Source organism: Eleutherodactylus coqui, chromosome 1 (genome assembly GCF_035609145.1).
Source record: "Eleutherodactylus coqui strain aEleCoq1 chromosome 1, aEleCoq1.hap1, whole genome shotgun sequence".
Taxonomy (NCBI): Eukaryota; Metazoa; Chordata; class Amphibia; order Anura; family Eleutherodactylidae; genus Eleutherodactylus; species Eleutherodactylus coqui.
In genome coordinates, this window is record NC_089837.1 from 428,329,516 (window position 1) to 428,354,494 (window position 24,979).

Here is a 24,979-nt window from a genome sequence, read left to right on the forward strand (position 1 = left end):
TGCAAATAGGCTCTCAGAGGCTACTTGTGTGCAGTGGTCCTCTTTTTTCGCTTGTGTAGAGCTTGTTGACCATTAGATTCCTCTACAACACAATCAAAGAGATTTCACTCAGCAGAATTCGAAAAGGGGCACATTATTGGAATGCAAGAAGCTGGATGATCGTATGGACGAATTGAACACAACCTGGGGTGTTCTGTCCAGACTGTTAGCAGATGTTGGGCCAGTGTATGAGTGAGGGCACACAAGGCAACTGGGCTCAGGCCGCCCTCAACAGACCACCAGTAGAGCAGCTCCAACTGTTTCATTGTCCACCAACCAGAGGCAGGTGACAAAATCATTACACCCCTGTGTCTGTCAGAGCCATTTCCAGGTTCTTGGCTGAAGAACATTTAGCCTCATGGCATCCATTAGGTGTACTGCCTTTGACATCTGCTCGGTAGCATCCATTTGCAGTAATGTTGTGAATGCAAACCTGGACTGCTACGGAGTGGAAACGGGTTGTCTTCGGCGATGAATTCAGGTTTAGTTTGGGCATGGACACTAGCCGTGTTCATATCTGGAGACCTAGGGGTGAGTACTTCAATCCTGGTTTTGTTGTGGATCCAGCACACTGCCCCCACTGCTGGTGTGATTGGCCAGGAGGCCATTGCATACGACAGTCAGTCACCCCTAGATATAAGAGACAATGACATCTCAATGATATGTTCAGGACATCCTGCAGCCACATGTGTTGTCTCTCATGGCAGGCCTTCCAAAAAGCATTTTCCAGCAGGATAATGCTCGGCCCTCATGTATCACATCTTGTATCCAATCTAGAGGTGATACACAGGGTACTAGAGGCTCCATGCCCCCTGTATTACATCTTATATCCAAGCTAGAGGCAATACAACAGGGTACTAGAGCCTCCATGCCTGCCCGTATCACATCTTGTATCCAAGCTAGAGGCGGTACAACAGAGTACTAGAGCCTGCATGCTGCCAGTATCACATCTTGTATCCAAGCTAGAGGTGGTACAACAGGGTACTAGAGCTTCTATGCCCATCGTATAACATCTTGTATTCAAGCTGGCTGCTAGGAACAACTGCTCTTTATAGGGGTTACAGCTTTGTTTCCCATAACGCAGCCAGAGGTTGATGAGAAAATGTTGGCATCTTCTATGTGGTACCAGGATGTATGGAGCACCCATTGAACTCAGTACTGGCTGCATGAATCCCTGCCCCATGGTGGCTGCAGGCAGAAAGAATTCTAGTTTTTAATTCCTAATCAGGAAACCCCTCATTAACAGCTCAACATGCTTTCAGGTATGTGTTATCTGAATCAGATTTAGGCTAGGGCTAGACAGACTTTGGCCGTGACACAGGTTGCATGGGCAAACATCCCAATGACCCTGTGGCCTCAAAATCTAACACATGCCAATGTAGTCACATTGTGGCTCACAAGTAGCCGCGACCCGCAGACCACAAGGAATATTAAAAGACTGAATTCTTGTGATCTACAAGTCACAGCTACTTGGAGGTCGCAACGCAACTATATTGACGTGCATAAGACTGCAAGATCATTGGGCTACACTGTAACCTGTGTCGTGGCCAAAGTTGTCATGTAGCCCTATAGCCGTAGGGTCCTTTTTAATGAGCAGATTCTCCTTTGAACAAGCAAATTACATCACAGCTACTTCGTTCGTACTTGTGCAGCCAGTATAGACTGGCAAATGCATCGTCAGCTCGTTCAGATAATTGTTCAGTCCCTGTATAAGTGCAAACTGGCCGAAGCAGCAGTGAACGATTCTCGTTCATCCAGTCGTTGGCTCCCTTTTAAACTGATCATTCACTTTTCGCTCGTTTGAACAATTTTATGAACATTAACCCTTTCCAATCCACTGCCTGACGTCTTCCAACATTCTGATTGAAGCCTGTACAACTCTGATGTCTGAAGACATCAGTCTTACTGTATATTACTGGCCGCTCTGTTGTTGGGGGGCCTCTCCGGCATGTCACATACTGCAGTACTGGCTCTAGCCAGCAGATGGCACCAATGTATAATAGCAGAAAGAAAGCCCTCTAGGAAACCCCGAATCCAAAATTGGGTTGCAAAGGGTAAATTGTTTCTCTAAACGCAGCATTAGTGAAGAAGTCTCCAATATGGCACTTGGGGGTACTAATCTGAATAGTTGTGTACTCCACCCCACTATCCATTAAAAAAAAAAAAAGACATTGAAAGTAGGTGCTCGACTGTTTTTCTGTGAACATAGATTTATTTATTTTTTTAATAAACCAATTAAAAATACAAAAACAGCTTGAAAAGTATTTCAACAGTTTACCTTTTTAAATACAAATTCCATTTCTATCAATATAGTATAACTTTCACTCTAAACATATATGGATCTCTTGAGTCTATAAAATTAATTTGCTTTGTTGGAATTTATCTGAATGCACAGAAATTACTTTTGTATTCATTTGCTATTTAGCACTCATTTCCAGAGTAAATATACATTATGTACAAATAAAAACGCTCCTCTATACCATTACATTGCTTTCATGATACCTGCAATATTCTAATGTAATGTATAGCTGGATTAAACAAAGGCACAGTAGTTATTGCTAAAGACGGCTAGAAGAGTAAAACGTAGAACAGACTGGAAGGAAATGTCTTTAGAACAGTGCAAAACCTCAATGACGATACATCTGATTGGTAGGATATTTTCGATTCCGGCTCTTAAGTAGTCATAGATCAGTGTGGAGATACTAGAAGGCAAAAGCTGTACTGGCTTTTCTTATTTACAAGACTAACAAAATAGAATTTACAGAAAGCACAGCTTAATGAACACGCTGGAAGATTGTCAAAAATAGCTTTAAAAAATATTTGCATCATAGACAGTTTTACACTTTGTCCTCGTAGAACAAAATAAAGGCACATTCCTTCGACTTAAGGGGTCCTGGAATAAGCGATACGCCCAAGTGGAATTCTTTATGAAGAATAATGACTTTCCTGATTAAGATTCCAGAATGTGGAAAAATAATAAAAAGAAAAGCTTAAAATCAAAACCAACTGAAGAGAAATTAAAGGTTTTACTGCTAGGACGTCACATACCGGGAAGAGGATTATGAAAAATATAGTGCTTTGAAAAAAATATATAGAATATTGAAGAAGAGCCCATCACGTTTGGAAAATCTTAAATATATAGAAGTTTTCTATTTAATCAATTCGAATCAAATTCCCAGGGGTCGTTTTCCTTTTTAATTTCCATCTGGGCTGGAAATCCATTTGGACTGGTTACCACCAGCACACATGGGGCTTGATATTTCTGCTCAGTTTGCTCGAAAGTCTCCTCTGTATCTTCCTGGGACCCTAGGTCATTGGTGAGAGGAACAAGTGTTTGTTTGGACTCTGGGGATTTGATAACTGACGTGATGACAGTGCCTGACGTTTGGTTAAGCAGAGGTGAAGTGCTTGTTGAGAAGGTCATAACTGGAGTGGTTGCACTGAAGGCTGGAGATGAAGGCACACTGACTGTTCCATTGCAAAGGCCCTGAACGCTGCCATTGAGAACCTGCTGGACCTGGCTGGAGCTCAGGACAATGGACGGTGGAGGCGAGCTGGCTCTCTGAGGGTTTAGCACCACATTATCTTTGAGCAAGGTCACAGGCTGTGCCGAAGGAATGGCTTGAAGGATAAATTTCTGTGACCCTGCCGGCGCAGTGGGGTCTGTGCTTGTTATGACGGTGGTGAGAGGCACGGTTTGGAGTGTTACAGTATGCAGTTGTTGATTCCCAGGTGACACCACAACTGGAACCTGGCCCGGAGACTGGATCGTTCTAGAGGAGAAATACAGAAATTTAAATATACAGCAAAAGAAATATAAGTAAGGGGTATTGCAGAATTACTGTATTGCATTTACTTGAATGGCCATTGCATATGGATGACAACTTGCAGCAGGGTAGCTTCTTTTAAAAACAAACTTATCCCCTATCCACAGGCACAGTTATGTATCTGATCAGTGGGATCAGACTATTGGGACAGCCATAAATCATGAGAATGGGAGTCCATAGCATTCTCGAATGAATGGAATGGTGATCACGTTTGCACACTACCACTTCATTCATTTCTATGGGACTACCAGAGATAGTCAAGTGTAAATGCACAGTAATCTTCAGCAGTTCCACTGAAAGGAATGAAGCAGTAGTCTACATATGTGATCACTGCTTCATTCACTTGGGGACACTCAGACCCTGTTCTCGTCATCGGTGGAAGTCCCAACAGTCAGACCCCCACTAAATCAAACTTCTTCCCTATCCACTGGATAAGTGATCGGTTTAGTGGAAGAATCCCTTTAAGGTTATTTTATTTGCTACATGTATATACATAATTGCTTTGGAAAATCTGCAGGTTTTATCAGCAATTTCTTGTCACACGGGTGGCTTTACGCAAAACTACTATCATCTGAATAATTGCTCAATCGAGTGGATGTAAGTGATGGTAGTTTTGTGTAAACATGGCCACCAACAAGGTGACAAGCGGTAATTCATTCGCAAATAGTTTCTTTCAGCTCATCTAAAAACAATTGCTGGTTGATTAATCATCATCTGATGTAAACAGGCGATCATTAGCCTTTTAACGCCTAACATATTTTGCAGGGAAGTTTGCATTTCAGCGAGCGAAAGCGAACAATGATTGTCCTGTGTAAAAGCACATGCACAACAGTCCTTTATATGCTAAGCGACTATTTGACAATAGGTTTCCCATGTAAACCTACCCTAAAGCTAGGTTCACACACATTTATGCCAAACAGTTGAAGAATGATTTTTACTGCATACTGCAAAGAAAAAAATTGTAGAAAAGATACCAGGATGTAAGTGTGTCTACGAAGCGGGATTGTGAGCTTATTGATGGACTGTAAAAAGGAAGAGTAGCCACATGGATACAGTTTTTGACAAGATAGATTTCTCCCAGGATTTATTTGTACCCAGGACTGTGACAAGGGGGTGTCCTCTATGTCTAGAGGAAAGAAGGTTCCTACGCCAACATAGAAAGGGCTTCTTTACTGTAAGAGCAGTGAGACTATGGAACTCTCTTCTCTGCCTGAGGACGTGGTGACAGCAAATTCTATAAAAAGGTACAAGAGGAGCCTGGACACCTTTTTTTAAGTGCAATAATATGTTATAGTCACCGATTACTTCAGAAGGGTTGTTGATCCAGGGATTATTTTGATTGCTAGATTGGAGTCCAGAAGGCGTTTTTGCCCCTTAAATGAGGAAAATTGGTTTCTACCTCACTGGGATTTTTTGCCTTCCTCCTGGATGAACATTGGAGGCAACAGGCTGAACTAAATGGACATCGTATGTTAGGCTGAAAGAAGACCTATGTTTATATAACAGTAAAGTACAATATGTTATGTTTCTCTGTCCTGTGAGAAAAAAAAAACGAAAAAAAAACAGTACCCAGACATACTAACTTCTTTATAGAAACACAATGGCAATTTAATAGCAAGTGGGTCCAACTGACAGCATCTTAATACAACCTTCTCTACATTTTCTTTGCAGTAAGAAAAAAAAAAAACGTATTCCTCAGCTGTATGGCCAAACATGGTGTGAGGCTGAGCTTAATGTATAACCATCTTGTCAGCTTTATCAGTGCATTGCTCATTGGCAGCCGTCATCGTCTGCCAGTCAGCCAAGCTTGAATTTTTGGCCGGTATTCAAGTGAAAGATCTTTCGTTAATGAACAATCTTTTGATGAAAGAGCGTTCTTAGAAAGATTGGTCATCCATTGCTCAGTGGCATTGAACATATATGGCCAGTTTGAACACATTTAAGAGCCAACATGGACTAAAACATGTAAGGCTGAGTCTGCAAAACCAGACGACCTTTCGTTCAACCATCTACCTACTTCTACTTAAGGTGTATGGGAACCCTTCGGAATACTGTAGACCATCTTCCATCACACTTTTATTCATTATGGTACATTTACAGTGTTTGTCTGAACAGATGGAAACTGTATTCAAACTGAACCACTGCCTTTAGTCAAACGGAGACAGGAGGTGAAACAAGTCTCAGTGTAATATAGTTTCTAGTAGTGGAGGACACTGTAATGTAGTCGACTGCTTACTCTAGTCTTTCCTCAAAATTGACAGAAACTACTGGAAACCATGTCAAAAGGGAGACCAAAGTTTACGCCTATTGTCTCAGTTTTACTAATCAAAGTCATTCGTTCCATCTGAATACGATTTTTGGCTAATCAGACAAACCACAAGATGGAAAGGCGCAGTACAAGCCACAACGCCGTGTGAATGTAGCCTTCTTGATACCCCAAAGACTCACCTGATGGTCTGTACAGAAGACAGTGTATCATTCTGAATAGTGCATGTTAAGCCTTGTTCAGGAATAGCCTGTCCAGACATTAAATGGACTGTCCGATAAAGCTGAGTTGGATGAGGTGACTGAGCAGAAGTCATTGTCCTCAGCATATCTGATGGTAACAAAGACAACTGTTGCTGGCTAGGCTCCTCTAGTTCTTTCACTTTTGAAGACTTGGGTGACTTTACAACAGTGGTTGAGCTACCTTTTGGTCCAGCATTTGGTGCTACTTTAGATGCCCGTGCTTGGTTTCGATTGGGAGTAGAAGCCGGAGAATGCAAATTTCCTGAGTATTCTGCAGAACTTGAGTCCTCCTCGTCAATGTACACAAGATCCTTTGGCATTTCTTTGAACTGATAGACAAGGCGTTGGCCTTCCACTTTTGCTAAAATACCTCTTTGGTAATAGTACCTGAAACAGGCAAAGAGAAACCCCTCATTAACCAGTGTGAGAGACCCGGACACTTTACTTATCCTTCATATACTCCAGGGTTCATATTACTACAATACAACCAGTTCTTCACACTAAAATTCAATAGGCTGTTACATTAAGGGCTCATTTACATGGAAACTGGCAATTTCGGTCTGTAGAAAATGCACCATTTTGTGTGTGTGTTTATATGCATTTTCTACATCCGTGCTATCTGTTTTTCATACCCGCAGGGGAAAAAAAATGGGAGACGGTCCAAATATCGTCAGTTTTGTCACAGCCCACAAAAATAAGGGTCTGCGAAAAAAACAAAACAAATAGACAGTGAACACAGATGCTAGCGCGTGTTTACTACATTTTTTTTAACCACCCTTGATTTTAATACTCAATTCTGGTCTAACAATATGGACCAAAATGGAACATGCTGCAATTTTTTTTGATGCGCAACATCGGTATGCAAAAAAAAAATATATGTCTGAGTACACCAATTTAATTCAATGAGTCGTTTTCAGTATTCATTCAGTGTAACATACAGACTGAATTTAGATGGAAAACTCCGCCTGTGTGAATGAGCTCTGAGGATAGATTTGCTGAGCAAACGAAATATATTGAATCGGCTACTGTACTGGGCAACACGAGTTCTTGTAGAGATCGGAATACGCAACCCACCTTCACTACACGATGGCTTCTGCTTACCAACACGAGTGTGGAAAACTACTTTTTAAAAAAAGTGTGGCGGGTTCCCAAGTGGGTTCTGCTGATGAGTTCTGAGAACTAGCCCATGTACCCGCTTACCTGAGAGCTCTGCCCATTGTTTCATAGTTCATGTCTGGCTTGTTTTTGTGCTTGCCCCAAAGCTTAGAAACAGCTTTAGAATCCACCAGTTTGAAGATTCCTTTTTCTCTCTGCGTCCACTTAATGTACTTTGGACAGGTAGCTTTGTCTTGAAGCAAAGCCAACAAGAATTCCCAAAGGTAAATGGTGTTACCTGGAGAAACAAAAAATAGTTCTGTAAGTGAAGGAATAGAATTCCCCATACTCCGCAGTTGTCCAATTAAAGGTCTTTTCTCCCTAAATTAAACATACAAGTATCTGAGGTCTTTAGGTGTCTAGACCGATTTGCCCTTAACAGATGTGCTATTCAGGAAATTGTGGTGATGTAGACCAACACTGACATAATTGTATAAATAGATCTACACGTTTTCCACTACTACAGCAAGTTTGGATGTGAATATGGATGTGACTGGTAATCTGCAGCCATACAATATACCCTATGCCAAGGCTAGAGAACGAACAAAGAAAAAAGACAGGAAGTGTTATAAGAAGAGCCTAGCAGTACTGCAGCTTTAGGGTCCCATTATAGCATGCATGATGGGAACATTGCATGTAATACCAAGTCTGGCCACTGCAGTGGGAACAGAGCTGTCTGCCTCATGAAGAAAGCAGATCAGTATATGAGCACACCAGTTTGGCGAACAACTGATCAGAGGGGTCCCTGGTGCAGCAATCTATTATTGATGACCCATCTTGAATTTAGGCCATCAGTAGTTTATGGACAACCCCTTTAAGGAGTATGTAGAGGCATCCAAGATATCTGTACACAAGATTGATGTTCATAGTAACATCTCTACCAGAATATCACAAGATTCTGTCATGATGTTGTTCCATAAACACGAGGAAGGTGTGGCAGCACAGTAAATTGAGGTGCATCTGGAAAGGAGGTGGTTCATAACTGGAGTAACAGGGATTACAACTAGTTATCAAACAGATAGTTCTAAAGATCCCTCAAATTTTGATAGGTTCCATTGATAATCTTCGTGCATAAGGATGACCAATTGTGCTCTAACCTCTTATGTTGCAAGAAACCTGGGTTTAGAGGGGTTGGATATTAGTCCACTATGATTGTAAAAGTTCACCCCCCCTCCGGCCGATGGACAAAAGATCTTTCTGGGAACATTCTTCGAAAGGAAAATCATTGGTTGCTGAAAGATCATTCTTGGCAACTAAAGACATTTCGTTCTACTATTGGACAAACCCTTCCAGCGAGGCAAACCTCTTTCCAGATGATGACTCACGTTCGGTCATTGTTAAATTCCACCTGCTGAACAGTTTTATTTGAAGTTGTCCGTTGCCACCAACTTTGGTCTAATGTCCATGGGCACCTTAAGGAGGGCTGAAAGCTATGTTGTTAAAAACCTAGTGTTACCTTTCCCGTCTTTGCTTTTCTTCTTCACAGATATATTTGGAGTAGTGGTGGGGGATTCTGAACGGGTAGTTTTTGGTTTTCTCCCTAAAGAAAATATTACAGAAAGAAAAATATTAGTTCATCAACATCTTTACGCAAATAGCCACATAAAACGGTCATCAATGATGAAAAGTACCTCATGGACAGGTAACACATGACAGCTAACCACCCCACATACCTTTTTTCCTTTTCGGCTGCTCATCTGGAGGGGACTCTACTAGCTCTGGATACATATTCTGATGGATCTCCATCACCTCTGGAATTCCATCAACAGTGACGGACACATGTGTAATTGGGGTGACGATCAGCTCATCTTCAGAGGTTCCAAATATGTTGGCTAAAAAGATCAGAATAATGAATGTTTGTCACTCGTAAAACAAGCCTTACTGCATTCAGGGGTCAATAGTAGAAAACTATTCCCTCTACATGGCTGGTGATAGCTTTTTTGCTTATAAATAATGGCCAATACAAAATATAAAAGAGGGCCAGACATGCCACCGCTTCAGACAAGCCATGGCTTATGAGAGATGAAAAGCTCACATGGAAAGTAATCAGAAAAGCTCAGCTAAGGGCTCGCTCACATCATCGTTAGGGTTTCCGTTTTCCTGTTCCATCATGGGGCAAGAAAACAGAGCATTTTCCATCACAAGAAAACGAGAGGCGTTAAATGGACTTTAATGGGGTCTGTCTAGCTTCTGTTACGCCCTCCGGCACTGGAGTTTAAAGAGAATGCCTGAGCCCCTAAAACTGTGTTATACCCAGAAGGTGAAATAACGAGGAGGCAGTGACACATCATTTCATACTCACTGGGCGCTCCAGCACTCTGTTGCCCTTGAAGTTTGGTGTGCATTCACACCTTTATGCACGCGCAGAAAGAGTCAAGCTGCTAGTGCATGCCAACTTCATGGGGGCACAGCACTAGAATGGGGCATCCAGTGAGTAAGGAATACAGCTTCCCGGACTCAGTTACCTCACCCTTAAGCCCCAGAACTTAGTTTATGGAGCTCAAACAAAGCAGGTTCCCTTGGAATGGAAATCTGTGATGGAGACTCCAGACAGAGCAGAGCAGCCTAATGCCACAAACATAAAATAATTAAAAATCTTAAACTTAACATGACTGATTATCTTTTCTGCCAATATGTTGGTGTCAACTATCATAACCAAGAAGCTGCATAATGATTTTAGCCAGCCTTCAGAAGTACCAGGAAAATTCTGCATTATAGGCAGCTTCTATATTAAGTTTAAGGCCAGCAAAGACCTTTAATTTTAAGGGGAAAAATAAGGGTGGGTTCACACTGGGCGTATTCCCGTCGGAAATCTCGCGGTTTGGCCGCAGCAAAAACCGCGAGATTTCCGCCGGGAGAACCGCTGCAGTTTAAGCCGCGGCGGCTTTGAAGCAGCCCGGCCACATGCTTTTCCGTTGCGGCCGGCGCTCCCATAGAGGAGAGCGCGGCCGCGACGTAAATAAACAAAAAAAAGAAAGTAAAACAGACATGCTCAATCTTTTGAAACCGCAGCTGCGGCGGCCACAGCCGCGGTTTCAACCGGACTTACCGCAGCGGATTAGCCGCCCCGTGTGGACGAGATTTCTGAGAAATCTCATCCACATGGCTGGCTAATCCCGAGATTAGCGGCCGCGGGCGGATCTGCTGCGGCAAAACCACGGCAAATCCGCCCTGTGTGAACCCAGCCTAAAGACGCCAAATTTCAATTTTATTTATTTTTTAATGGCTTTGTAAAAAAAGTACTTAAAACATCATCCATAAGGTGCCAGCAGCTGATATCTTGGCACGCTGGCCACATGAGTCGCTTCACATTTTGAAGCATGAAGGATCTCATACTCACCTAATCTTTTCTCGTCCAGTAATGCATCTGGAGAGTCCATGTTAAGAAGCGCTTCAGCAGCTTCAATCGTTTCCATGGTTTCATCGCCATTATGACAGGAAGCTTCAACTAAACAAGATGGTTTTGTGTTACTAAACGCTTACATTCTGTTTAAGGTTAGCTATAATTAATTGTAGGTTCACATTACCATATGGAAACCTGTGACTATAAACCATCAACCAGAAGTTGGAAATTTCTCCATCTCAAATCCCATTGCAAAAAGCTTCTAGGTGGTCACAATTATGAATTTTCAAAAGTTGACCAGCAGATGGCACTATTGTTCTATCAGTGCCTTGCAACAATTCTTGGTATTAGCCAGTGAAAACTGGATTGTTACACACTTTTGTGCCACCAGAAAAGAAAACCTCAAGTGCAAGATCTTAAGACGTTTAGTCAGGGAGATACAACAGTTACATTATAAAGTTGGAGAATTACATTAAAAATAATAATAATGCAAAGGGGGATTAAAAAAATACTTGCTAATTAGTAGGCAAGATTGTCTTCACATTCCAATGGATTTTAGGTATTTGTTAGCTAAAATATGCTTTTTCTTAGTACTACTTTAGGTTTTATAAAACTCAGGCTCTACTTCTTATAGATACCAAGACGTATATGATGGATCCATTATTTCTACAACAGACTTTAGCAAGTCCTACTGACTGTAGTATTTTCCAGTTACAAACTGCAGCTCTTATGGCAAAAGAAGTCAAAGCGTGTGCCCATAAATAACCCAGAAAGTCACAATAATGGACGATGTTCACTGCACCCGTCTGTTCAGTGTCAGTAGGGATCATGTTATGGTAGAGTCAGAAGTATGGAAGTCTTCCAAAAGAGTCCCCTCCTGAGTCCGGTGTCATACAGAGAGAATGACATTACCACAGAATGATGCCCAGACAGTAAAACTAATGCTTCACAGCCAGGAGAATTCCTACATCTGCCAGGATGGGTTTTTGGCAAACGTTCCCCCTATATACCAAGCCATGTAGGTAGTTAAGTACAGTACATCACTTGTATAGCCTGTAATTGTATACCATTAAACTTCCATGAGGCTTATGAATTTACTGAAATGTCATAACTAGACGCCCAATATCTGATTCTGGTCCTCTACGTCACTCTTTACAGCAAGGGCTAATCTAACAACATATTGTGACAGAAAAAGGTTACACAACACGTGACTCACAAACCAATAGAATTGGGCTACCATAATATCACCCTATACACACCTAGTCTGTAAATCCTTTGCAGAAGCAATGTGGTAAATTCATTTATACCAGTGTGTTTCACTAGAGTCTAAAAGTCCAGAATATGGATGAGTAGGCGTCGTCTTGTCAGGGCAGATGGGCTTTCACAATTTGATCAATGTGTGTGCTAAGAACCTCAAATTTATAAGTCTAGTAAATATTTAACAGTAATACAATTCATAATCCTTAAATTCAGTCTTTACATATGTCTTTGTGATTGCGCTGTTGTACATTAGTAGTTTGCTTTTAGATTTCAGTCCCAGGAATCAGAGCCCCCTCCCCAAACATTAATAGTCTTATTTTAAGAATGAAGAATCCCTTTACATGGGTATTCCCCCTTAGGAAGTGATGGTAAATCACTAGACTATACCATCACTTCATGATTGGTGGGGGTCTGACCTCTACCTATTCTGAGAATGAAGAGACTGAAGTGCTGGGGCAGTGCTGGATCCCCATCTACATTTCCAACATCCCAACAACCCGGTTGTGCAAGGAACTGCAGCCAGCCCCATTCAAGTGAATGAGTGGTGAAGCAGTTTCCTACACAGCTGGATGCCACTGCGAGTCCCTGCATAGCTGAGTAGCCGGTAGCGCAGCTGTGCAGCTAAGGAAACGCAGTGCTAAACCAGCGCTGTGCTCCCTTCATTTCCAAGTAAGAGAAAAGAAATAAGCGTTCTTCATACCTGTAAGAGTGAGGTCGTCGTCTTCTATGATCTGCTCTTCTGCTACATCAAGAGAGTTCTCATTGATCATGTCATTAGGATCATCAACACATGTCAACCCAGAGTAACTGTGCAGTAAATCTGCATTTGGAATGTGTTCCACGATGACAGCCGGGAAGATCGAAGGGTCGTCAAGCTGCAGGTAAGAGAAATTGGTCATTAGTTTCATGTGTTCCAGGTGCCAGCAATCGTATACGGTGATGCTGCAGCAGAGAAACTAGTATTGGGAATTGGACCTAGAACTATGGAAACCAGTAATTGCACTTTGTAATGGAGTTTATGTAAAAAGTGAAAGAAAATGAGAAAGCTGCAATAAAGTTGCTAAGGATCTGGCATGGTTGAGCGTTATAATGCAGTATTCCAGAAATGTAATAAAGAGGTAATCAAAAAGTTCCATATTCATCTGGCATAATGGTTATCTCACACAAACAGGGTTTGAGCGCGGAATATGCTGTACTAATATCCAGTATGGGGGGTGGGGGTGGGGGTGGGGGGTGGTTATATATATATATATATAATTTTTTTTTATTGATTATATAGCAGGATGTTCTATTTTGGCATGTATTACGCACATGTCAAGATAGTATATGGAAATGAGCGGCAAAAAGCCAGTACCCAAAGCTACGTGTGAGCCCGGAGAGTTTCCTTTCAACATGCTTGATTTGTTGAACCTGCGGGTAAAATCATAACTCACAAAATCAAACGGGTGTATTATAAGCCTGTCTGAGCAGTCAGAGGACAGTACTGGAGCAGTCTACACCTTCCTGCCAGACATGATGGACCCTTCCGTCTAGATGCATTATTCAGAAGCTCTCATACTATCTATAGTATCTACGTCTGCTCCACCGCGGCACCAATCATACATGTTTGATTAGTAGCACTGGACCTGGAGTGATATCAATAGGTTTACTGGTGATAAATGGGTTTATCACATGGATAGCGCTCCTAAACTGGGATAGAATTGTTTCTATATTAGTACTGGATGTGGAGTGGAAACTTGAATTGCTATAAGTGAAAGATGTCATTTTATTGACAGTATATCTATCAGTTTTCATGGCTTGCACAGGAATCAATTGAGGATCTGGGATCTAGGAGTCCAATTCATGCTTAATAATAATCTTTACTTATATAGCGTCAACATATTCCGCAGCTCTTACAAAGACAGGGGGATACAGAGAGACAAGAGTACAAAAATACAAAAACCACAGTTACATAGTAATCAGTTGATGGAGACAGGCCTGCTCCACAGAGCTTACATACTACAGATAATGGGGTGATACAGAAGGTAAAGGGGCTGGAGATGTGCACGGTATGATGAGGTGGAGAGTAAGGGATTCTACATACAGACAATGGTCAGACGTTCAGCCGTGTGACGGCAGAAACGGTGTGACTGCAGGAGCGGTTTATGGTGGCTAGCAGGGATTGCAGTCACTAGGATAGGGAGCATGTTATCAGGGGGGTACAGAGGGGTTTGGTTTAGGGGATATGGTATGCCTCCCTGAAGAGGAGCGTTTTTACAGCACGCCTGAAGTCTTGTGTGTCAGGGATAGCCCGGATGTTTTTGGGGTAGTGTGTTCCACAGGGCCCCATTAGGTCATGAAATGGAATTGGCATGTAATTATTTAATATTGTTGAAAATGGCAGCATTTTTTTTTCTATTTCTACGAATTGTGAAAGTTTTGTTTAGTCCAATTTTGTGCGTGATGGGCTTTTGATTTAGCATAATCTATATTATTTATTCTTTGCATTAATTTAGGCCACCTGCACACGATCAGGTGGGATTCCGCATGCAGGGTCCTGCAGTGGAAGCTGACCCTGTGCCCGGCCGGTGACACCGCCCGGTACCTGTCCGGATACTTCTATTCTGTACTGTGGATGTGCCGGCCGTTGCGCATGCGCAGTACAGATAATGCCGCGCCATCGCTAGGCGATGACACAGATACAGTGACCTTTCCGCAATGATTATTGTGGAACGGCCGCGGGTCAGACGGCTTCCATTAACTTTAATAGAAGTTGTCCACCCGGAATCAGCCTTCAAATAGAGCATGCTGCCTTTTTCCCCCAGCGAGTCGGGGGAGGGGAGGGGGGGGGGGGATATCACAATTGATTTCCGCTTGTGGGCAGAAAAAAAAAAAACACACACAAAAAAGCATGCTATGGAAGGTATTTGCAGCAGAATCTGGAGGCGGACACCCGCTCTGGATTCCACAATGCAAATCTGGCGGAGTGCAGCCGGCCTTACTGTGACACTGCTCCATGTTCCCTGATGACCCCTGTTATTTGCTGGTGAAACCAGTAACTTCTTTTTGGTAGTTATTTTGTGATCTAGTTAGACTTATGGCATTGATATCTGAGATATAGATGTATTGTCAAGTTTTCTGGTTGTGGTTATAGGACATGTTTGGAGATTTTTTTTTCTCATCACTTTTTACTGTGTGCACATGGCTTTAGAGCTATATTTGTTCCTGACCAGATGTTAAGGTACATGAGGGTCGGGTTCCAGCACAGGGTCACCCTGTTCAGGGGGGGTGCTCCGTATAACAGTGTTCAGTATAGGGTGATAATGGGTTTTGGTATGGAATTAAAAAATTTATATGTCATGTTTTAAAGAGACCCTGTCACCATCTCTTGCATTCCTCTCTGATGACAGCACAAGGTAGTGACAGTCACACTGATTGCAATTATATGTTCGCTGTGTGCATCTGTGCAGTAATTTTGAAGAAAACTGCATTTTATTAGTAACAGCACATGCATAGAGGACTACTTGAAGTAGTCCTGCATATTCATGAGCTGCAGTGCAGGCTTGCCACACCTCCAGCTAATGATTGACTGCTGTCTGCCTATTACTGTGCATAGAGAGACACAGCAGTCCATCATTGGCTGGAGGGTGAGGTGGGTGTGGCCAGTCTGCAGCTCATGAATATGCAGCACTAGTTCTGTGTTTGGCTGCTACTAATAACATGCAAGTTTCTCCCAAACTACTGCACATATACACGCAGCAGACATATCACTGCAATCACGGTGATTGCCACTATATTATGGTGCTGTCAGTGAGGGCAGCAAAACATGGTGACAGAGCCTCTGTAACATTGAAAGCAGATAGGCATTTATTCTGTGAATGTGTTTTTTGTATTATTCCAAAAGGTTTGAAATATATAATAAAAAAATATAACTGGGTCTAACAGAACGACTTGTAGGGCAAAAAGAATACATGGTCCAAGAAAACCTTGATTAATTGTTGTTAGAACACGCAGGCATTGATGCGATCTGTATGGGCAGGTGAGATACAACAGACCCCTATACAGCTTGCTATACTGGGCAGTGACATCTTGTCTATGTACTGTAGATTACTATTCGGCGTTCTTCTCATATAGCGCTCTCATGGTCTTCATACACTTCAAAGCTTTCCACTTTCTTGGAAATTATGTCAGTTACTGGCTACTCTACAAAATGTCTATTACTGAAATTCACATATAACAGCCCTTTTACACAGCCTGAGAATCTCAGAATTTCTTTGTCCGAGCGAGCAAGCCGATATCATCACCGGCTCATTTGCGCTCGGGCAGCCTGTCTAGTTGAGAATGGCGCAGTTCTCATTCACTGATCGTTTAGGGTTTAAACTTGGCGACAAATTAACAAGCCGGCGTCAATTTTTATGCTGGCTGAAACGGAAAGACGAGCAAAAACCTCAAGATTCTCGTTCGCCGGTCAGTCGTTGGCTACGGTTAAACTGATTATTGTTCAGTTTCACTCATTTATGTTCAGACAATCGTTCAATCCTTCCTACAGCATGTTTGTAGGTTTCTTCTATACAATGAACGTCGTCTTCTTACAGTCCTCAGCGATTAGCTCTAATGGCGTCCTGTTGCATCGACCGCAGTAAAGTCCGGTAACTAATAAGGACCCGCAGTCAACCAGAACAGAAACCTCTAGATAGTAAATGCTACAATATCTGGATAGATCGCTTGGGAAAATAACATTTGTTTTATGTACTAACAAATAATCTGTTCTCCATGAACGTATGCAGCCCACATTCTAAACAGTTTACATTGTGGGTTACAAGCTGCGCTGGTCAGACATGGAGATCTCACATCAAAGAAAGGGAATGCAGAAGAGATAGAAGGAAAAAAACCTCCTTCCTATAAATTACAAAGAGATGGATCTGGTAAGATATCCACTTGTGCCAGCTCCAGCCAATCGGTAGGCTGCCAGAGGTACCCCAGCTAATCTGCAAGTACCAGGACCACTTCTCATTTAGGTCAATGGTGACATGTCCAGGAAAAGCGTCCTACGCTGATCACGTACTAGTTCTAGTCACATCACATTTCTTTTTGGGAACTCACTAAAGAACAATTATGAAAATATAACAATAAGTCACATTTCAGCATCAGGACTATGTGACCTGTTGTATTAGCGCACCATAATTGGGTATTCTTAGAAAGAAGATGGATTGTAGTGATACCCACTAACCAATTATCTGAGACTTATCCTTTTGATAGGCATTCAATAGCAGATCGGTGGACGGGGGCAACTTCCAGCACCCCCAACGATCTGCTCTTTAAAGAAGCTGTGGACCTTGATCAAGTGCTGTGACCTCTTCATTGTATACCAGGGCAGCACACTGCAGATTAATCCCATTCACTTGAATGAGACCAAGCTGTAGAAAGACCATGTGACATCACAGATCGAGGCCACAGCACTTGTCCAAGTATAGGGCCCCTTCAAACTGCTGATCAATGGGGTCCTGGAAGTTGGCCCTCCAATGGTCTGATATTAATGACCTATGCTAAGGATTGGTCATAAATATTTAAAGGGATTTTGTCATTTAAAAAAAAAATAAAAATTTAAATCAACACTTCCCTATTCCTCCCCAGGTAGTCTTCTTACTACATCTTCTCCACCTCACCACGAGCCTGCTGAATCATTATCTTTTTGTTATGTAGCGTCCATTCTCTGCATTCTTCTACCGGCAGGTCAATGTAGTATATGTCACTAGTGATGTAACGTTTACTGCTTGGGAAGGAATGCCGATCTATCGCAGAGAATGCGCATGCTTGCCGTCTCGCCACGAGAGTTCATATACTACTGCAGATACAGCGAGCATGCACAGTCTCAGCATTCCCTGCTACGCTATGAGCACTACGACCGGGTACACTGCCCTGCAGGAAGGAGAATGCCTGCAATGAATACTTAGTTACTGGAAGAAGAATCAGCCGGCTGGAGGTCAGGAGAGGGGAAACTGGAGAAGCCAGGAGAAGATCGGTGGGGAGAAGATGCGGTAAGAAGACTGCGGAGGATGTGGAGGAATAGGCAAGTATAGAATTTTTGTTTTTTAATGACAGAACCCCTTTCACTTTAAGCTCCAAAAAACAGATTTCCCTTCCTACAGGTGGACCCTTCCTTGGCCTGATTTTCTCCACATGTTTTAGAGGTTGTCCCCTTATATTGGTCAACATCTTCTAGGAAGTGTGTCAGCCCCCAATGCAACAGCCTCTCCTGAGCTCTAGATTTGACAAAAGGTTCCATTATAGACCATTAGAGGCTACCTCTCTGTCAGGTAGGTCCCAATTGCATAACGTAATATGGAAAGAGGACTCTCACTTAGGCTGCCTGTCCACAGGCGTTGTGGTATCCCACGGCGGATTTCTGCTGCAATTTGCTAACCGCGAGCGGAGAATCGCAATGCTTCTCCGCGGACAGGAGGGAAGCGCTCTCCATAGCAACACTATGGAGAGCTTTCACTGCGTTCCCCACGGCCGGATTATTCTGTTGTTTTGCTGCTGTCCTCTGTTGTGTATTGCTGTTTATAATGTAAAACATAAAGGGTATTCTGGGTATTTACCACTGATAACTTATTCCCTCAGTCCGCTGCTCAAGATTCCCGCCAATCAGCTGATCAAATCTTGCTTCACTAACAGCGGGCCGGAGGACGTCTGCATTGGTGGGCAGAGCTGAAAGTAATAGATGGCTTCTATTAACCTTCTGACTCTTCATTGCTGTCAGATCTGGAATTGTAATAGAAGGCATTGCTTTCCATTGGAGTGAAGCCTTCTATTACACTTCCAACTCTGACCACCGATGACGACATCCGGCCCCACTGTACTGACAGCATGCCAATGGATCAGCTGATCGACCAGATAGATCATCAATTGGAAATGCTGGAATACCCCTTTAATAAATTTAAGAAATACCAGAACCCTCATGTGATCTGCAGGTTTGGAATGTAGTAGGACCAAATGGCCATTCCAGTCAAAAAGCTGACGGAATTGTCAATGTTCAGTAATTTCCTAACCTCAGGACCTTCGACAAAACAGAATATTTCAGTCCCAACCAATGGTGCCGAGTCTAAATAGTTATTATGGTATGGTTCCTGCATTATTACATAGGGCCTGAGCAGGTACAGCACATAGGCACAGGCTGCAGAGGAGACTGGAGTTCTGCCACATGTTTGTAACAATAGTAACACTGAGGACACAAAGTTGAAAACAGATGACGGGCTTGGCAGGACTACAAAACTATGTTCTGGAGAAAATAAAACGATGCTGACCTCATAATGCTGAGTATGTGGAATGTTAACAAGGGCCAAATCTACAAGGGGCCAGAAACATCCAAGACGCAGCGCAGCTTAAGAGTTCTGGGTTGTCAGACACCAAGACGTAGTAACAAATCCTGCCGCCATCGTTCAGCAACCGCGACTTTAATGTTTGATAAATACAAACGTGCCGACATGTGGCTGTTGAGTAGATTCATTCCCGAGTTCACTTGGCTTCCTTCCCGCAACTTTGTGAAATGGCTATATTTTAGCAGCAATATTCTGATTATTGTAGGACAGTAAAGGGGTGGAGAAAAACGGATGCTATTGGAGGTTTTAGACCCAGATGATGTTTGGAGGCCAAAAAGCCTTAGAATGAGTAGTGAAAAATTGAATGAGCTGTGGAGGTGCTGCCAACCAGGTGAGCCCACCAATGGTGGGCACGGCAGATGGGTAAAAAGCTATAGAGAAAAAAAAAAAAAAAATGGTGGATAGGCGCAAATCTCCAGAAAAGATAGTGGGACAGTAAAATAGATTATCCAACTTCTTTTATTGAGTATGTTAATGTGGCAACAACATATAATAGATATGTCGCAAATGCAAGAAAAGAGAGAATAAAAAATGAATAAAACAAGAAAAACTACCGTTAAATTACAATGAACGAATACAACCAGACAGATAAATACATAAACAGGCAAATAGACCATTGATAAAATATATATAAAACGGCATATATAACAAATATAGAATGAATAGGCAATGCAATAAAAAAATGGAGAACAATGTCATATTTGGTTATACAAAAGAGGACGGTATAATAAGAGTATCATTGTGTCAGGCTGATGGGGTATTCAAATTTGAATTAAAAAAAACAAAAAACACTTAACCCCTTAGTGACCAGGCTTTTTTGCTTTTTTCCATTTTTGTTTTTTCCTACTCCCTTTTAAAAAATCGTAGCTCCTTTATTTATCCATCGAAGTCGCTGTATGAGGGCTTGTTTTTTGCGGGACGAGTTGTATTTTTCAATGGCACTATTTATTTTACCATATAATGTACTGAAAAACTTTTTAAAAATTCTTAGCGGAGAGAAATGGAAAAAAAACCCGACATTCCACCATCTTTTGGTGCGTCCTGTTTCTACGACGCACAAACTGCAACAAAAATGACCTGATATTTTTATTCTATGGGTCAGTACGATTACTACGATACCAAACTTGTATAGTATTGTTTTTGCTGTAGTACTTGTATTTTTTTTTTTAAGATATTACATTTTTTTCAATTATTTTCTGCGGTCATTTTGTGCGCGCGATAACTTTTTTATTTTTCCGTCGACGTAGTTGAGCAAGGGCTCATTTTTTGCGGGATGTCCTGTAGTTTCCGATAGTATCAATTTGGAATACATATGACACTTTGATCGCTTTTTATTGCGTTTTTTCTGGGAGACAGGGTAACTTAAAAAATGCATTTCTGTAGTTCTTTATTTTATTTTTTTTTTTCGGACGACGTTCACCATGCAGAAAAAATAATGCACTACTTTGATAGATCGGACTTTTACGGACGCGGCGATATCAACTACATATTTTTATTTTATGATTTAGATTTTTTAATAATAGATATGGCAAAAGGGGGGTGATTTAAACTTTTATAACTTTTTTTTTTTTTTTTTTTACAATTTAAAAACCTTATTGATTTTTTTTTAACTTTACTTTGAAGTCCCCCTGGGGGACTTTAACATGCGATGCTTTGATCGCTCCTGCAGTATGACGTAATGCTATGGCATTACTTCATACTGCTTTTTTACAGGCAGTCTATGAAGCCACCCTGTGTGGATGGCTTGATAGGCAGTCTGCTAAGGCAGCCCTGGGGCCATTCATTAGGCCCCCGGCTACCATGACACCTGCACGGATCCCCTGACCTCACCGCGGGGGGTGACCGTGCGGGACCCCCAAACAGCGTTCGGGGGATTTAAATGCCGCTGTCAGAATTGACAGCGGCATTTAAAGGGTTAATAGCCGCGATCGGCCGAACGGCCGAGCGCGGCTATTGCCCGCGGGTGTCAGCTGTAATAAACAGCTGACACCCGCGCTGTATGGAGGGAGATAGCGGCGCTACCTCCCTCCATACACGTCCTGCAGCTGCAGGATGTAAAAACACTATGGCCCGGTCGTTAAGGGGTTAAAATAGACAAATAATATTGTGACATAGGCAGGCTGCGCACGGGCAGATTTACAGTACGGAACCCGGATTCTGCAGCAAATACCGCCCACAGCATGCTATCGCAAAACGTGATTTCATCTACACGAGCAGAAATTACCGTATATACTCGAGTATAAGCCGAGTCAATAAGTTTTACCACAAAAAACTGGTAAAACTTATTGACTCAAGTATAAGCCTAGCTAGACTCGAGTATATATTAGGTAAAAAAAACCGCAATACTCACCTCCCAGACAGCATCTGTGTCCCCGCCACGATGGCCTCCCCGGCTGTGCGGCAAGCTGCTTCAGACTTCTCCCCGCTCTAATCTCCCTGCTTGGTTTTCAATTCCCCCGCCGTCAGCGCTGTGTAATTAAGCACTGTGATTGGATCGAGCGCCAGCCAATCACAGCCAGCACTCGATAAACCAGTCACAGCCATTCAATGATGTCATTCACTGAATGGCTGTGAATGATTGAGCACCGGCTGCAATTGGCTGGCGCTCAATCCAATCACAGCGCTCATCTACACAGCGCTAACGGCGGGGGAATTCAAAGCTGAGCAGAGAGATGACAGCGGAGAGAATTCTCAAGGAGCTTGCCACACCACCGGGGAGAGCATCGCGCCGGGGACAGAGACGTAGGCTGGGAGGTGAGTATTGTGGGGTTTTTTTTGTTTTTTTTAACCTGACTCGAGTATAAGCCGAGGGGGACTTTCAGCATTAAAAAAATGTGCTGAAAAACTAGGCTTATACTCGAGTATATATGGTAATTGCAATTTTCCCACCGTGTAGGAGATATCACAGCATGCTAGGATTCTGTGCGGATGGCTTCCATTGAAGTCAGTCGAAGCCATCCGGCCCGCAGCCCTTTTCACAATCGTTGTGCAAAGGTTGCGGGATCCACGCCATTGACTAGCGATGGCACAGCATAATCTGTACTGTATGTGTGCGCTGGCGAACTGGCAAGCACATTTGCAGCACAGATTATGCAGACTGTGGGCAGGTACGCGGGAGTCACCGTCCAGAATCCGCCCCTGCCACATGCAGGCGGCCATAGTGATAGGCGTCAGATACATATGGCAACGTATGTTTGGACTTCAAAAAAATGCAGGACTAAGTTATGTTCGTTGATGGAAGTTTATGGGTCGGTGGACAGCAAATAGTTGTGCGCAAAACATTAAATGAATATAATAAATAGCTACAAATATGGAGATATTTGTATATCTACAAAATATATAATGTGAACATTCATTTAAGAGTGAGAAAAGTGGGGGAGGGGAGGAATTAATATACTGTCATGTGGCATGTGCTATGTGTGTATATCCGCATGGGTGTAGTTATATTGTGGGGGGGTACATGGCAGAGAGAAAAAGAAAAAGGAGGGGGCCGCCTTACCATCACTTCTAGGACTTCAGGAATATGGGTCCCAAAAAGTGCTTGTGTAACCTGTAGAGAGGAATGGTGGTTAAGAAGGGAACAGATGAACAGAGGACCCATATTCCTGAAGCTTTTCACATTCTGATTATTGTGGCGCAATAACCAACACGCGCCTGACAAGTGTGACTACAGCTTTTTCTGCGCACGCATTTCAGGTACTGCGTGTGGGAGGTGGAATTGAAAGCGAATGTGGTATCGGCTCTGCGTAATGCACGGTAGCATGCGCTCGTGTAGGAGAGCCCCAAGTTCTGTACACTGTCTGCAATAATTACGGTGCAGGACCAAAATCAGTCCGTACCATCCCATCAGATATGAAGTGGAATTATTCACATGTTGGATAAATGAAATCTGAATTTTTCATCACACATCTATTTGTCAGGAGAGCTGCGGATACTTTGTCAGTATACTCTGTATGCCTCACACCCATCATACAGTGCAGAAGGCCACAATCTAACACCGAGACAGTCTCCTCTAGATGTAGTACAATATAGCTCTACCATACAGCACTGGATGCAGCACTATATGACGGTCCTAAAGCTGCATGTACTACATACAAACAACTGGAGTCCATGAGGCCTGATTAGAGCTCATCAGTAGGCCAGTCATTCCTGCGCTGACCAATGAAAACACTCCTGGAAGGCCTAGTTCACCCCTAGCACAAAATTGTGTGCATTGTGTCCCCTGCAATTTTCTGCATTGGAAGAAACACAATGTTCACGTTACATGTATGTGAATGGCATTTTTGGTTCACACTGCACTTTTGAAAACCAAAAACGTTTTTAAGGACTGCCTAATTTTCCTCATTTTACAGAATTTTGCCTTCCACATAAACAAGTTTTCACATGATGTATCAACATCATTGTCCTACAAAGAAGTAATTCTAACGCCCTATTTACACGCAACAATTCTCGCTCAAACGATGACTTTTAAGCGATACTCGTTGCGTGTAAACGCTTCCATCCTTCACTCTTCCGCTGAACAATGATTTTTAGGTGAACATAAAATCCATTGTTCAGCTGGAGCGAGATAGCAGGGACAGCACACTGTTCTCCACAAGAGCAGAACTGATTACATTGTCTTCGCATGGGCTGCCAGCTGAATACAATGTAGCTGAGTGCAAAGTCCAGACCACATGCTGGAATTTGTAAACAGCTGCTCAAGGCTCATTTACATACAAATGAAGTTGATAAAGTGCTAATTAGCATTAGTGCCCATTAGTACTTTCTGCGAAATGATCGCTAGGATGGTCCATCTTTCAATCATTTGTCTTTGCGAGTAAATGAGCCTTAAGTTAGCAGCGCTATGAGCAGCACCATAATAGGTGTAAATGAGGTGCTGCCTATCTACATGAATGTTTCTTTGAAGCACCCTCAAAGTCCAAAGACAGACCTAAACGTCAAGAGTTTGCATTAAGCGTGATTGCCCTGCACAGATTTTGTTATGGCAGCCTCTTACCCATTTTATTCCCTCTACTATACAGTGGATTGTGCACTGTAGAAAGGAGAACATTCGCCCATTTTTCTTGCATTTTCCGTGTTTCAAAGGCCCAAAGCAAAATCTACCCAGGAACAAGTATCAACCTCAGGCACTTGACCCCTATGCAGCTTTCAAGAGGAGCAAAGACTGCATCCATAATATGTGTTCCACCTGTATTGCGATGCAAGAAAAAGTGCAAAATGGAGACACACAGAAGCAACAACGTGAGGTTTACAACTATTGCACAATATGTGGATTAAGACATTCACTTCTTCAGAAGAGTTACTTGTGCATTATTGCTCAACGTGCATCAGATTATGGATCACACAACTTAAAGCAGATCAGTATTTGTCCTACAAAAAAGTTAAAGCATACTTGACTTTTCAAACACAGCCCAGGTCTGCATTGGCTGCCGTTTTGCTGTTTGCACCCAGTTTGAGCTCTGAATTCAGTTTTCAATGCAGATTTT

At 42.5% G+C, this 24,979-nt stretch overlaps 1 protein-coding gene across 8 annotated transcripts in view; it reads right to left on the bottom strand.

Moving 5' to 3' along the window:
• Positions 1-2,224: 2,224 nt before the first annotated feature.
• The window catches only part of ELF1 (E74 like ETS transcription factor 1), a 107,555-nt gene continuing 84,800 nt past the window's right edge, over positions 2,225-24,979 (bottom strand). For 7 of the 8 annotated variants that reach the window (XM_066581528.1, XM_066581485.1, XM_066581493.1 and 4 more), the window contains 8 exons: positions 22,993-23,043; positions 12,833-13,007; positions 10,870-10,977; positions 9,203-9,361; positions 8,986-9,069; positions 7,575-7,767; positions 6,315-6,761; positions 2,225-3,812 (listed from right to left, as the gene is read on the bottom strand). In XM_066581528.1, the coding sequence (XP_066437625.1) occupies positions 3,197-3,812; positions 6,315-6,761; positions 7,575-7,767; positions 8,986-9,069; positions 9,203-9,361; positions 10,870-10,977; positions 12,833-13,007; positions 22,993-23,043 (1,833 nt within the window). In that variant the 3' untranslated portion in view covers positions 2,225-3,196. The remainder of the gene's footprint in view (positions 3,813-6,314; positions 6,762-7,574; positions 7,768-8,985; positions 9,070-9,202; positions 9,362-10,869; positions 10,978-12,832; positions 13,008-22,992; positions 23,044-24,979) is intronic. The other variant, XM_066581545.1, reaches the window with a different exon arrangement.